At 41.7% G+C, this 15282-nt stretch overlaps 4 protein-coding genes across 4 annotated transcripts; 2 read left to right on the top strand and 2 right to left on the bottom strand.

Annotated features, from left to right (window-relative positions):
- Positions 1-139: 139 nt before the first annotated feature.
- EAF01_003992 (uncharacterized protein) lies at positions 140-616 on the top strand (the record flags this gene model as incomplete). The annotated part of the gene is made up of 1 exon (XM_038912246.1): positions 140-616. One exon carries the CDS (start codon positions 140-142, stop codon positions 614-616), a length of 477 nt encoding a protein of 158 aa, XP_038771930.1.
- Positions 617-1647: 1031 nt separating this feature from the next.
- EAF01_003991 (uncharacterized protein) lies at positions 1648-2175 on the bottom strand (the record flags this gene model as incomplete). The annotated part of the gene is made up of 1 exon (XM_038912245.1): positions 1648-2175. One exon carries the CDS (start codon positions 2173-2175, stop codon positions 1648-1650), a length of 528 nt encoding a protein of 175 aa, XP_038771929.1.
- A 2585-nt stretch (positions 2176-4760) lies between these two features.
- Positions 4761-5855, bottom strand: EAF01_003990 (uncharacterized protein; the record flags this gene model as incomplete). The annotated part of the gene is made up of 3 exons (XM_038912244.1): positions 4761-4886; positions 4934-5685; positions 5744-5855. The coding sequence occupies 3 exons, from the start codon at positions 5853-5855 to the stop codon at positions 4761-4763; spliced, it is 990 nt and encodes a 329-aa protein (XP_038771928.1).
- Positions 5856-6329: 474 nt separating this feature from the next.
- Positions 6330-11993, top strand: EAF01_003989 (uncharacterized protein). Its single transcript, XM_038912243.1, has 6 exons — positions 6330-6920; positions 6976-8093; positions 8270-8615; positions 8759-10347; positions 10398-11059; positions 11110-11993. The coding sequence occupies exons 1-6, from the start codon at positions 6600-6602 to the stop codon at positions 11847-11849; spliced, it is 4776 nt and encodes a 1591-aa protein (XP_038771927.1). The 5' UTR covers positions 6330-6599; the 3' UTR covers positions 11850-11993.
- Positions 11994-15282: the final 3289 nt, after the last annotated feature.

Raw genomic sequence — 15282 nt, 5'->3', positions numbered from 1 at the left:
CCAATCAAAAGCTTTGTGGAATGAATCAGTCAATCGTTAACACGCGAAATTTACCTCTTCGTCAAATTCTCTCCAAATGAACAACGAAAATTCCCGTCCTCTAAAACCCCTCGAAATAATCCAACGTCATCCTCACATCATGTTCTGGGGTGGGGTCCTGACCGTCTCCATAGATCTCCACCCCACTCCCCTGCGAACCCCCTCGCTCATGAGAAATCTCGCCAATATCCTCCCCGACTATGCGCCCTGGACTCACCACATCAAAATCTCTATTCTTCCTCCTCCTTTCCACAAAGATCCGGACTCATGGCCCACAAAACCTTCTCATTCTCACATCTCCGACTTCAAAACTATCGTCAATATTTTGAATAAATTTGACAGAGTAAAAGAACTTCACATGACTATTTTACTTAAACCCCAGCAATCGAAATGCGAAGATTTGTGTTTTCTGGGTGGATTGTTTGGATTGGAGAGAATTAAATGGAGTTTGGCGTTTGCGGTTCAGGGACATGGGAAGTGGGAGGTTGATGATGGGTGTTGTTTTATGAGGGAGCTGTTGGACGTTTATTCGAGGCGGTTTTCGGGGTCAGGAGGGTTGGAGATGATTGTTGAGTGAGACTAATAGGCGAGGAGTTGATTGTTAGATTTAAGTATTGAGGAGTAGAATAGATGAGAATAGTTTTTATTGGTTCTGGGATATCTTCCTTTGTGATATTATATTGGGCATTGCAAGGAAGTAGTAATTTAGAACATCTCTTCTGAGGAATTCTTAGCCACAATCAATCAATACCTAGGTACTACATCTTACAGTATTACTGTTTACATGTGATTTTTATGTTCCTGTGCAAATGCTTTGTTGTTACTAATCTTAAAGGTTGAAGGTCTTTTTGAAATTGTTAGAGTTTCTTTCATATAATACAAATTAATAAATTGCCATCACTTAAGATCCTTCAAAGATTTCAAGAATCAGAATCAAATTCAATAGCAAATAAACGTGAACTAAACAACCCAATTCCAGCCCTTAGAGATCACACACAAAAGAACCTTCACCCGGCATGCTAGAAGGTCTCCTGAAAACCAAAAGACATTCAGATTGTGTTTTTGCTACTTTGATTATTAGTTAGTATATCTAATCTATTGACTCTTGCCACAAGCTTATGCACTTCACACATACACTTCACACGAAGAAGGCACAAACAAAGATATATTCACATCAAAGCATACATTTACCTAATAAGACAGACCTAGTTTATGTTGTTATTATTTCTCAGCCTTCTGGGCCAATCCATTTTTACAACTAAGGGGTATATTCCCGAGACACTTACGCCTGGTGTTAGTATCCACTTGTAGACAGTCAAGAAGATGAAGATTGATATTATTTTATATTATCATGTAAACATATTCAATAGGAGTTTGTTCCTGGACAGCCTGCTGTAAAGGTTACATGCATATTTCATAGCCCCAAGCCATGAAATATCATCATACACCAAAAGATATAGGCTGGCTTCCCAATAGCCGCCAGTTTCCTCAGAACCAACACCAAAGATCGAGAATGAGAATCTCATCTCCCAGCAATCACACCCTCCAACATCATCTCCTCATCCCCCATCAATCTCCACCTTCCCCAAACCCCCAAACCCCCAACCCCTACAAAAACTCCTTTCTCCAAACCCCATTCAATCTTCTCATCGTATCATTCTCCACTTCCACTCTAACCGGTTCCTCCCCCCTAACCACATACTGCAAAGTGCGCTGAACCTCCTGTCTAACCCCAAACATCGCAGCCGCGAGCTTCATCTGCGGGAAACTACAATAATCAACCAACATTCTTATTCTGACTTGCTCCAACTTCTTAAACTTGTTGATCTCCCCAACAATTGACTTCATGTCTGCAATGCGCGAAGTATAGATGCTGGGGGGTTCCATGTGGGGAATTCCAGCGTGGATACTAAGTTGCAGGATCTTGACATAGGGGGCGTAGTCGGGGAGGATGGTAAGGAGAGATTTCATGGAAGTGGATTTTTCGATCGGGCTGCCGGGTCCGCAGTAGTCGATTGTGAGGGTGAGGATGTTGCCGGTGAGGACCATGGCGGGGTGAGCCATGATCTCGGTAGGGTGTTTGGGGATGAATTCGCTGGGGGCGGCTTGGACTGCACGTCGGTTTTTGGATCCCATGGTTACTAAGTGGATTAGTTTGATTTGATGTGTGTATTGGTAAAGAGGTGTTGAATTATGTATTTGTTTCGTTGAAGTAATGAACTCGACTCTGAATATTCAAAGACCTCACAGAGAGTTCTCTATCGTTTGACTTGTTTGTAGATATTGTGATCCGTTATTGAGATTGAGACTGTAGTCTTGAAGTGAAGAAGATGAAGTAATGAGAATAGAAGAAGCAAATTGGGCAGTGTTCCAGCTTCCTTATATACCAAAGAAAGCTTTTTCCAATACCACAACCCCTTAAGCGAGATTACCGTAAGTAATGATGTCTCTCAGGTGTATCCGTACAGTAGCCGTAGAGTAGGTATTGACACACTTGAATTCACTAATAATAAGGCCCCCAACTGCGTAAGGTACTAATATACGGTACTTCATCCTTGCGTAGATTAAAGCATATGGACATTAAATCAACACTTGCATATGATGTTCTATTATTGTGGTCTAGGCACTCTTCTAGGCTTTGCTAGCCATCATTGGTGGAGGGCCCCAGGATCTTGATTTTTTCTTCAAGTAGTCTATCCGTATATCTACTAATATCACGGTCAATGGACATAGCCTATATCCAGCTCAAGAATCACTGAGAGATATAAGGAGTCGACAGCACGACATCGAAACCCAATTGGCGGATTCCATCCTACCACTCGTAAATCTCTAGCCACATGAAACCCTCTCCCCCCGGCCCAAGTTTACAAAACTCATAACTGACTCCAAATCCATCCACTCCTCTCGAAAATGAAGGATCTCAATATTTACTCTACAGCAGATTATCCTGTAAACCTCAAAATATTCTTAGAGTTATTGAAAGCCTATTGTTCGATCAGATTTGTTGATCAATCTATGAATCCACATACCTCACTTTCGTATCCCGATTTCACTTACCCGCACCTTGAATACACAAGAGCCCCCTTTCTCTTCTCAAGAAGAATCATATAAGTCCAACAAGCAAAATCCATCCCCATGTCCATTTTAAACATCGTTCCCATCCCATCCAACTATAAACATACAATGATATAGATCCAATAAGAACAATTCATCCCATCCCATCCCTCCCTCTCCCTCTCCCAGCCTCAAACCATACCGCAAAAACCCATAAACCTACCGGCACAATCTGGAAACCCCAAGAAGGATAAATCAATAATCCACCACCCCCACACCCCTTACATTCCAATCAACTCCCTTCCAAAACATCAAGTACCTCATTACTTCACTACCTCATTACTCCATTTGCCTCACAACTCACACACAGAGACAAATCCCATCCATCCCCATCAAATTCGCAGATCCCAATCCGTGTAGAAACAAAATCCGGAGGCCCTCCGAATGCAGGTTTCACATTTCGCATCAAAATTCAACTTATTTAAGATTTCCGAGAAGATTTGAGCCGGTCAAGAGTCATCGCCGAAATAAGATAACCTGAAACTTCATAGCACAGAAATACATAAGATGACAGCTATAAAGTTTGAATTAAGAGTTGACGTTCCCTCCTCCACCCCATCATCCCACCCCACTCCGCTTCCGCCTAAGCCCCCTCCCCTTAGCACTAAAAAACCCCACCAATTCCAATTCCACTAGCGCCCCTCAAAATTTTCGCAGATCCACACATATGAAAAATTCCCTCTCAACTCTCATCTTTCAAATTTTAAAACTATCCATTCAACAAGAATTCAAAAATAAAAGTAACATCAAAGAAATCAAATTCCTCTAAAAATGTGAAATGTTATTGATGAGAGTGGGATTCGAACCCACGCCTATTACTAGACCAGGAGATTGCAAACAATCGCTTATTAACTGTTATATACCTTAACCTGGCGCCTTAGACCAACTCGGCCATCTCACCAATTGTTGATTTGGTGGGAGAACGTGCTAGAGGAGTAAATATCACGCACAGATGTGGGGGCTGAGAGTACATATATGTAGGTAGGTATACAGAAGACTCTGCTCCACTGCGACTATTCATTGGGATGTCGAGCTCTGAAGGGTTTCCATTTCTTATCAGGGTGTGGACCTTGCCGTTGTATTGTGATGGAGGTAATGTCGTCGTTGAGGTAGTCAAGATATATGAGGGCCCAGCTCAAGCATTCACATACATATATCTAAGAAGGTAATACTTCTATGAAAGTTGTGCGGTTATCGAATCATGAGCGTTCCTGATTGAATGGACCTCAATATATGTCACTTACATATTGATCACAAATGAGAGCCTTGGGATTGGAGGGTGCTCAGGAGTCTTTTGGGGGATGGTGCATATGTGTTACTGATATGCATTTGTTACAATCAACTTATAGAGTCTTATTACTGCCATCGAATGTCCCAACTATGAGGACAAGTCGACGAAACGGCAAACGAAGGGTGATCAAAAGTGGAATAATCACTCAAAGTCATAACTATCAAGAATGCACCGGACTTTATTTTCATCACCGAGAGGGCTTTTCAAACTTTTGAGAAGATAATATCATTGATTGTGAGACGAATTTCTGGGGAAGTCGATGCTTTGGGGACGACGTACATACCCAAGAATTCCCAAGCACTAAATATTTCATTTCTTAGTCCAATTCGACCCTACCTACTACCAATTTACTCCAATCATGATCTACTCCATGCTCAATATTAGGGATAGGACCCATCGGTGTGATAGCCTTTGGATTGATGTCCGCATGACTCTTCGTGTACTAGTTATTGTCAATCTCCGGTCATCGAAAATATACGGGATTCTCACATTTTCCTTAATATGTTTGAAATCCGTGGATTCCTTAAACCCCTTGACTTCCCAATACAAATGTTTCAACCAAGCATTTAGTACCGGATAATCATGACGAATCGTTCCAAGGTTACACTTGAAATGTTGCACATACACAGCATCGAAGCGACAAATTGTTGGATACAACCTCAAATCCAATTCTGTCATTTCTGAACCCAAAACATACGGACCTCCATTCTTTTTCATGATTTCCTCAATTCGATTCAAGGCTTTGAATAATGGCACAACATTTTTGTCGTAAGTTTCTTGGTTTGGCGCGAATCCAGCCTTATATACTCCGGTATTGATCTCGTTTTGCATCCATTCTCCCATTTCATCGATTTCGACGGCCAAATTCTCAGGATAAAAATTTAAATTCTTGTATTCATCATCCAATATGCTGTCAAATCCAGTATTCAGATTCCGCAGAATCTCTAAGCTTTCATTGCATACAATTTGATTTGTCTTCTTATCCCACAGAACGGGCACAGAGAATCTCCCCTTGTAATCTCTTTGGGACCGGAAGTAAACCTGGTGGAGATATTTGTAATGGAAGAGATGATCCCCAGTTGCGCCAGGGTACGGATCGGTTTCTGTTGCGAATTTCCAGCCGGGCCATCCTTTATCGTCACCCTTTGGATAAGGTTTGACGATAGATATAGGGAGGATGGAAGTGAGACCTTTGAGATGTCGAATGAGGTTTACTCGGTGGGCAAATGGACAAAAAAGCCCTATTTAAGAATCTGTCAGATCAATCCGCAGATGAAGAGGGTCTGAGGGGTGATTTACCAATGTATAAATGGTATCGATCCGTTTCGGGAGGGAACTCCCCTCCTACTTCAATTCGGCCATGCCAATTACCATCTTTTGGTACCGATTGTTGTCTTGTAGTTGAAGACATTTTGCAATGAATAGGATAGTGTTTGTTAATAAGATATCGAATGTTTCGTGGAATTGCTACTATCATTTCAGATGTGAATCCAGATAGGATTGATTTGCCGTCCTTTCACGTATGATAACTTGTTGAAATACATATCACCACTGCGGGGGTTCTGGGTACATGCATCCATACTTCATGATATAGGTATTCTTTTCTCTCCCACAAGAGATAGCAGATATTGTCCAATGTCCAATGTCCAATGCCCAATGTCCAATGCCATAGTCAATGTCACCTGAGCAATCATTGACAATCGTGTGAGACTCACAAGGTGCTGCGCTCTAATTGGTTCATATTCAAGATTGGTGGGGCAGACGGAATTATAGTCAGCAATCGACCGGAAAGTCGGAGGGTCGGGAGATGGTTACAACTTAAGTCCGTGGGAAGATTGAAGGAGTTATATCTACCTACCTACCTATTTTCACCAAAACACATCATACAAGTAATGGTAATCAATAACTGATCATAAGGTAAATTCATTATCCACCTCACATTATAATCATCAAATCATCATTCATACCGCCGTCTCCCTTTAATTGGCAAATCTCACCTGCGGCAAGTTTTGGTCGTCAACACGGGTGCCTAACTTCACACCGCCTCCATATAAAATCACACCCAAGGCCTCAAATCTCCAAGCATCTGCAATCATCTGCAAACAACTCCCTGATGAAAATTGAATTCCATCATCAAATCTAGGTGGACCGACGAATGGTTTCTTATATTCATGAGCTGTCTAATGCGGCTCCCATACTCATTGGACTATTCACCATCCCAACTGCATGGCGATTCATTAGGAACTTCAAATCACCAAGAGTGACCAATCATGAAGTCCTCTATGAAGACAAAGATGGGGTGGCTACGGAAGAATCCATGGCAAAGTATTCCACTCAACGTCAATTCATGATCATCTTCACTTCTCTCATTGTGGGACTTTTGACTTCGTTTGGATTGGCTGTTTTTGCCACTGTCGTGAAGAACGACTTTTCGCATTGGTCTTTCACCCATATTTGGCTCCTGTTCGTATCTTGGGTAAGCTTAAATTGTTGTAGGATCACATGTCAGCCTTTTACTAATAGATGTTTAGATTTTTGTATTCGTTCAGGCATTGGAAACTTCAAGAGAGATTCATCCTGTATTGAAATTCCAGAAAGGAATTTTTAATTCTGTATCATGTGCTTTGGTAACCGTTCTCACATGTCTCGTGCTATCGGCCCATCCTCCAACTTCTGGCCGTATCCGCCTCGCATGGTTTATTCTCACAGTCGTCCAAGTCATTGCTGCCGTACTCAGTACTGTGACATTCTTTTTCGTCGAACGCCGTCCTGATGTTTTTACTCCTGATGGAAAGGTTGTGGAGAGACAATTCAAGAAATCGTTATGGAATAGATATGCCTTCGATTGGAGTTCCGAGCTCCTTGATATCGCATCGGAAAAATTGATTGAAATATCAGATCTCCCTGCTATGGATGGACATGTTCGCTCAAAAGATGTCAGAGAATACTTCAAATCCATAATATTGAAGCCAACAGTTCCATTGTGGCTCCAAATATTCTGGGCATATCGTAAACCCACCCTTACTCAATGGGGATTGGTCATGATCTCATCTGTTATTGATGCCGCGCCACAATTTGCTGTTTTGAAATTACTACAATACCTCGAAGCCCGTCAAGGGTTTGATGTAATTGATCCTCAAGCATGGGTTTGGGTGTTTGGCCTCTTCGTCGCTACAATCGCCGAAACTTTGATGGATAACCGAATCAACTGGTTGATGTGGTCCGATCTTGCAATCCCCATTAGATCGACTCTCACGTCCCTCATATTTGAGAAGATGATGAAGATGAAAGACTGCAAGGAACCTCCCAAACCGGGGGAGAGCGACGAAGCCAAGGACAAGGGAAAGGCTTCACCCAAAATTGATGTCGCCTCGAAAGCCAATGGAAATGCTAACTCAAACGACGCCCCAAAGCCGGATGCACCAAATGGCCACGGGCCTCATCCACCAGCAGCGAAGAAAGGAAAAGACGCAGACACGAAGAAAAAGCTCGAAACCGATAAAGATATTGTCAATATGTTTGCCGTGGATGCAAATCAAGTTGGTAACTTTGGCGCTGTCAATCAATTCTACATCTTGTTCTTCTGCAAATTTTTGGTTTCAGTTGTTTTCCTGTGGCTCTTGGTCGGTTGGGAGTCGATGGCTGCTGGGTAAGTTCTGCTTATTTTTTATATTTTTTACATATTGCTCTATCCCTCGTTCCCGTATTCTACTTTCCCCATCCTTAATCCCTCTCCTTGAATTATAATTCTTGGCCCCCCCACAAGTTGCTTCTCTTTGAATTATATATCTGATAGACAATTGCTGATTCTTACGCATCCAACAGTATGTTAGCAATCATAGGTATGGCACCAATTAATCAAGCTCTTGCAAAGAGATATGGAGGCTTTCAAAAAGAATTGATGAAGGCTCGAGATAAGAAGACCACTATAGTCACTGAGGCACTCAATGGTATTCGACAGATTAAGTTCTCGGCCAATGAAACTCAATGGGGTGAGAAGATATTCGAAGCTCGTGAAGAAGAAATTGTTAAACTTTGGAAAACCAAGATCAATAATTTATACATGATGGTTGGGTCAAATGTTGCTCCCGTGCTTTTAACAGTCTTGGCTCTTGCTACATACTCTTATATCCACGGTGATTTACTCCCATCGGTTGCATTCACAGCATTGGTATGTTACATATTTCCTTTTTCTGCAGTTCGCATCTCTCGAGTTCCTCACATGCCAAGAGGCATAGCATATTTGATGTTACCTTCTCGTGTCATTGATTGCCTGGCACACATCTAGAATAATTTAGCTGACTTGAGAAATAGGGTGTGTTCATGCAACTTGAAGGTGTTCTAGGAATGGTTCCTTTTCTCTTCATGATGGGAGCAAACGCCAAAGTCAGTTGCGATCGAATCGAATCTTTCCTCCAATCTCCAGAAAAGCCAGAGAATACCTACCCCGGAGATTCCATTACTTTCGAGAATGTGTCAGTCAGCTTTCCATCGAAATCTAAGATTTCAGAAGAAGAAGACCGATTTGTACTCAGAGATCTTAATCTTCACTTTCCAAATAACGCTCTAAGTGTTATCTCAGGACCTACTGGCTCCGGAAAATCTCTTCTTCTCTCCGCTATACTGGGCGAGGTTGAGGTCCTATCTGGTAATATCACTGTACCTCGACCCCCTCAGGCATCTGAGAGGCACGACAGTAAAGCCACAGCAGCAGATTGGGTCTTACCTTCCGCCATAGCATTTGTCTCCCAAACCCCATGGATAGAAAATGCTAGCATCAAAGACAATATTCTTTTCGGCCTGCCTTTCGACCCTATACGATACCAAAAGGTACTTCATGCATGTGCTCTCACGAAAGATCTGCACATGTTTGATGATGGTGACTTAACTGAAGTTGGTGCTCAAGGCATAAGCTTAAGTGGTGGTCAAAAGTGGCGTTTGACTCTAGCAAGAGCTTTCTACTCTCGCGCCGGAATATTGATACTTGATGACGTTTTCTCGGCACTCGATGCACACGTTGGGAAAGAAATTTACGACAACGCTCTCATGGGTGAGTTATCGATTGGTAGAACAAGGATTTTGGTGACACATCACGTCTCACTTTGTCTTCCACGGGCAAGTTATGCCGTTCAATTATCGAAGAATGGAGGCCTCGAGCATGCAGGTTCAATTGATGAGCTCAGGAAGACTGGTAACTTTGATGACATTATAAAAGCGGAGCAAGAAGTGGAAGCTGCAGTTGAGGAGGTGGATGCCTCTGAGGCAAATGGCGACAAGCCATCCGATAAACCAGCCACCAAACCTAAAAAGTTGATTGAAGATGAGAAACGGGAAACAGGAAGTGTAAAGGCAAGCGTGTATACGAAGTATCTCATGGCGACTGGAGGTATACCATTCTGGGGATTGGTTCTCATTTTCTATTTGGTCGCCGAAGCTTTAGTGATTGGAAGATCTTGGTGGATCAAGATATGGACATCTTCCTACGAACATTCTGAGATGAACTTGTCCAGTTTCAATTCTACTCATCTGCCTTATATCACCAACATGCAACAACAGCTTTCACCATCAGTATTTGTCTCAAAGATCAACAATCCGTTCTCAAAAGACCACACACTAGGCTACTATCTGGTGGGCTATGTCCTCATCTCGACTGTCTCGGTTTTCATTGCTACTGCCAGATATTACTTTATCTACCGGGGATCTCTATCTGCTTCAAGAAACGTTTTCAAGGAGATGACCAATATTGTTCTTCGTACTCCCTTGAGATGGTTGGATACTGTTCCTACAGGACGAATTCTGAATCGTTTCACCGCGGACTTCTCGGCCATGGATTCGCAACTCTCCACAAATTTCGCTCAAACCGCCTCTGCGTTCCTAGAAATTGTAGGAATCATGGTATCTGCGTAAGTTTTTTATTCACGGATCAATGATAGTCGCGCTAATATTTCTCTAGGTTTTTTGTCTCGCCATACATAATCGTTATCGCATTGGTTTTATTGGGTATTTGCACTTATATTGCACTCCTCTATATCAAAGGTGCACGCTCTCTCAAACGTCTTGAATCAATCCAAAAGTCACCTATGATTTCACACTTTGGATCAGCCCTTGCGGGTCTCAGCACCATCCGCGCATTTTCAAACGCACCAGTCTTCGAAGCCAGGATGCATGAGTTGGTTGATTCGTTTTCTGCCGCCACTTGGCACAATTGGCTCTTTAACAGATGGTTCGGACTACGTATGGCATTAGTGGGATCATTTTTCTCATCGTCTGTGGCCGCATTTATTGTTTCCACTCATGGTGTTGATGCTTCATTGGCCGGATTTGCTCTTTCATTTGCATTAAGTTATAGACGAGCCGTTATTCATACCATTAGATTGCTTGCTTCAGCAGAGTTAGACATGAACGCTGCTGAGCGTATTTTTGAATACACGCAATTGGATATGGAACCCCAGGGCGGAACAGAGAACATTCGCGCCTCGTGGCCAGAAGAAGGTAAATTAGAAGTAACGGACTTAGAGGTTGGGTATGCCGAAGGATTACCAGCAATTTTGAAAGGATTATCTTTCTCTGTGGATAAAAACCAACGAGTTGGAATTGTTGGAAGAACAGGTGCCGGTAAGTAAACTTTTCGAGATGTAACGTGCAAATTACTAATTGTGTCTTAGGTAAATCAACACTATCCCTAGCTCTATTCCGCTTCCTAGAGGCTAGAGCTGGTACCATTATGATCGACGGAATCGATATCTCCACTCTCAAGTTACACGATCTCCGAACTAGACTTTCAATCATTCCCCAAGATCCCGTTCTCTTCTCCGGTACTATCCGCTCTAACCTCGATCCTTTCGATGAATTCTCCGACCAACAACTCAAAGAAGCACTCCAACGCGTTCACCTTATTCCCTCCGCTAACAGCAGCCCCGCCCCCGAACTCGAAACCCCCACCGTATCCTCCACCGCTGCATCAAGCAGTTCTATAACCGCCACCATCACCGAACCTCTCAAAGAAAATACAAACGTATTCCTCGACCTCACATCCCGCATCTCCTCCGCAGGTGCCAACTTGTCTCAAGGTCAAAAGCAACTTCTCTGCCTAGCCCGCGCTATTCTCTCTAGACCCAAGGTCCTTCTCCTTGATGAAGCAACTTCTGCCGTTGATATGTCGACCGATACGCTTATTCAACGTAGTATCCGTGAAGAGTTTGCGAACACGACATTGCTGGTTGTAGCACACAGATTGAGTACAGTGGCCGATTTCGATCGTATATTAGTTATGCGAGATGGGGCTGCAGCAGAGTTTGGTAGTCCGAGGGAGTTGTTGGAGATTGAAGATGGAGTTTTCAAGGGAATGGTGGAGCAGAGTGGAGAGAATAAGGAATTGGAGAGATCGATTAGAGGAGGCATGTAATTCTTTCGAATGGTATAGATGGGGGGAGGAAGGAGAAAAGCAATGTTTCGAGGGGTGGAAAATTAATAAATGGAGAACAGACTTTTCGAAACTGTTGTATTTATTAGATAGATAGACTTTATTGATTTCATAAATATGCATGCATGATTTGTGGTTCTTGTTTTCGTGTTTTCGACCTGTGATAGAACATCTCCTTGTTTGCAGGACAACAGATAGAGCACTTTTCAAGTGGAAACTGGTTGGAGATATTGATTACGTTGCACCGCTATTACTGTAATTATTGCTATTACCATTGCATATCTCACACGAGGCTATTTTGCACGACAATGTCAAGAACGACAAGAACAAGAACAAGAAGAGGTCTGATACGTGATAAGAACGAGGTTGGAGAGGAGGGTTTGGAGGTGAGGTTTGGAGCTAAGAATCGGGGGAGAATTCTTGGGGTGTGGTTTGGGGGAATTGGTTTGGGTTTGGGTGGATGATATTGGTTGGGGTGGGGGAATTGAGGGGTGGGAAGTGGGAAGGTGGGTGAGAAGAGAAGAGAAGAGATGAGATGAGATGAGATGGGAAGGAGATAAGATGGAAAGGAGAATGAGAATGAGAATGAGAATGAGAATGTTGGGATAGTGAGAAGGGGAAGGGGGAGAGTAGCGGTACTAGTGGAAGAGATATTGAGAGATTGTATGGAAAGAGAGGATATAACAAGATATTAAAATTTTGAGAATATACCTCTTTTGTCTTTGACAACAGGTTGTATGAATACCATTTACGGAGCAGGAAATTAGAGAGAAGTTTTTATTTATTATTCTTTCTTGGAAACGTAGATTAGGTAGCTGGGTTTGGAGATGTAAGGAGGGGTGTGGTGAATATTTTGATTGTGGAGATGTTTGGATTTGTGTTTTTTGTTTTTTGTTTTTTATTATGCTTTTATTAGAGTGTTGATTTTTGAGGATTTTTTTTCCCTTTACAATTTATATTTAGCTTAATTTTGAGTGATTAGAGTGATATATAGGTAGGTAGGTAGTACTATCAATAGGGTGAGAGAGTAAAAGTAAGGGTGAAATCTGATTTTATCACATCCAGCATCCGGAGATTTTTGCTTGCACAGCGCACACTTGATGCTTTGGTTTCTTATCAGATCGCGATGAATAGTACTAATGGTTCTAGTATTGTTCTAGTATCGTGAAGAGGAGAAGATACAGATTGAATAGACCCGGTGGAGGTGGCGTGGCGTATTAAATATTACTATTACCTGATAATTTTCATCAGGTTTGGACTGGACTCCTTTTGCTGTCGTCGTATTGTTGGATGAAGGTGCTAGAAAGAGATAATAATAACTACCTAGGTAGGTAACAAATGGATGATAGTATTATGTGAATACAAAACTAGAGAGTCGGGAATAGTAAGTATTAAAACACAAATTTATTCTCCCGCTTGAAGTCATTACAACGCAAACTTTGGAAAGCATAGCTGTTTGTTTTGGGATGAATAGTAATCATTCTTTTGATCGATGAGTTGAATTTTCAGTCGCCGTTGAAGCTGCACTCAAGGCACAAATGCATGTTGTCATTTTAGTCTGACTCCATCACTCAGTTGTGTGGAATTATACACGCCCTCAAACGAAGAAAGTACCTAGCTGTAGAGGGAACCTGAATGGGCCTAAAGAAAGCACTCAAAAGAGAATCCTGATAAGAGGTTCAATGGTAAATATTCGAGTAAGAATCGGGAAACTCGATTTTGATATTGTGTGTGAATTACTAGTACCATGCTCTTGGTAAATATCAAGAGCGGTAAAACAACTGGTTGGCTGCTCTATCATTGTTAAACGGCTCATCTACTTTCGAAAAAAGCCCTCCACCAATCTGAGGTTCACTATGTACTCAATTTCTCTTCTTAGTTGGAAAGGAAAATAGAAGAACCTCCGCTAGTATGACCCCAGTCTAATTCGTGTCCCTGTCTATCATAGACTGCAATTGCTATCTTTCCTTGAGTTTCATATGCCCATTCGAAACCATTTGTGAACTAAGACTTGGAAAGTTCATCTTGCCAGACAAGTACCTGATTTACCTCCGGCAAGCGCCCATCAAGTTCAACCCCAAATTGTGGGGAAAAGACCTGTACTTTAACCATTCTGGCACGGTAATATCCAATAGGCATCTCCGCATCGTGTGGTATAATGTGATTTGTGAAAATCATAGGCTCCTCACTTCCCTCATTTTCTAGCTCGACGATCTGTCCTGCGAAGTCCTTTACCTAGGATAAGTAGGCTGCGCAACGGGTATCCGCGGAGCGGATAATGACCTCGACAGATAATCTGCGGATAATCCGTCTACAGAGTGGATAATTCAGAATCTGAATGAGTAATCTGTGGATATCCACCTACCCGTATATCATATAACTATTCATAATCTTATATAATATTGGTATAATTTTATGATTAATATAAAAATTAGTATAAATCTAAGCTTGGATTACTTTTGGGCTGGAAAATAATCTGGGAATAGCTTCATATTTTAAGCGAAAAAAGTGGAGAATCTATATATCCATAGATTATTTACAGATAATCCGCAAATTATTTATAAATAACCTATATATCCGCAAATAATCCATCTATTTGTAAATAAATAGATTATTTATAAATAATCTGCAAATTATCCATATAAAACAGGTAATTTTAAAGCCTTAATAGATAATCCATAGAACAAGTAGAACCTCTAACGAATAACCCGCGGAATAGATTATCCACAGATAATTCATAATTATAGATAATTTGTGCGCAGTCTAAGGATAAGTTAGCTCCATGTAAGATCTCAATGTGCGTAAACATACAGCTTCGACTCGAACTTTAGTGACAACATCTGCTTCCCAAGATTTAACCAAGTTAAGGGGTGGTTGTCGAACTCTCCTATCAAATTTTACGAGCGTAGGAGCAAAACCTGTATGAATGACAATGGTAGCGAGCGACAATGAATCAATGTAGAGTATTTAACAACATACCTTGACCGCTAGTATCTGAAACACCTTCCTTCGAATTTGACATCTTTGCCTGTGGTTTATCCGCTTTCAGACGCTACAGAGCCAGTAAAGTAATTATTAGCCCAAGGTTCTTGCTTGTATGAGAACCCATGTTCAATCATCTTATCTGGTTCCATCTTCAGAAAATACTCGATAAATTGTATTGTTGTTGACGATCTATCTAAAGAGATAAGAGGATAATTGACAGCAACAGATTGAACTTGAGACGAGCACCTGTATTATACCACGAGAAGAAGAAGAAGAAGAAGAAGAAGAAGAGAAAAAACACAAATTCTCAACGTACCTAGTTATGCACAGATGAAGGAAAGTAAAACGCGGCAAAAGACATTTTTCAGGCTGTTAACCTTCTCAGCTGTGAATTAAGTGTTGATACGGAGAGAAAAATCTCGAAATAGGT

The sequence above is a fragment of the Botrytis porri genome, assembly GCF_014898465.1.
Source record: "Botrytis porri strain MUCL 3234 chromosome Unknown BPOR_005, whole genome shotgun sequence".
Classification (NCBI taxonomy): Eukaryota; Fungi; Ascomycota; class Leotiomycetes; order Helotiales; family Sclerotiniaceae; genus Botrytis; species Botrytis porri.
The sequence above is the reverse complement of the archived record's forward strand: the minus strand, read 5'-3'. Positions and strand labels throughout refer to the sequence as shown.

Bases quoted from the DNA above. Each gene is read 5' to 3' on its own strand.
- EAF01_003989 (XM_038912243.1), top strand. From the start codon at position 6,600: ATGGTTTCTTATATTCATGAGCTGTCTAATGCGGCTCCCATACTCATT. The intron at 6,921-6,975 runs GTAAGCTTAAAT...ATAGATGTTTAG, and splicing joins GGCTCCTGTTCGTATCTTGG to ATTTTTGTATTCGTTCAGGC. The intron at 11,060-11,109 runs GTAAGTAAACTT...ATTGTGTCTTAG, and splicing joins TGTTGGAAGAACAGGTGCCG to GTAAATCAACACTATCCCTA.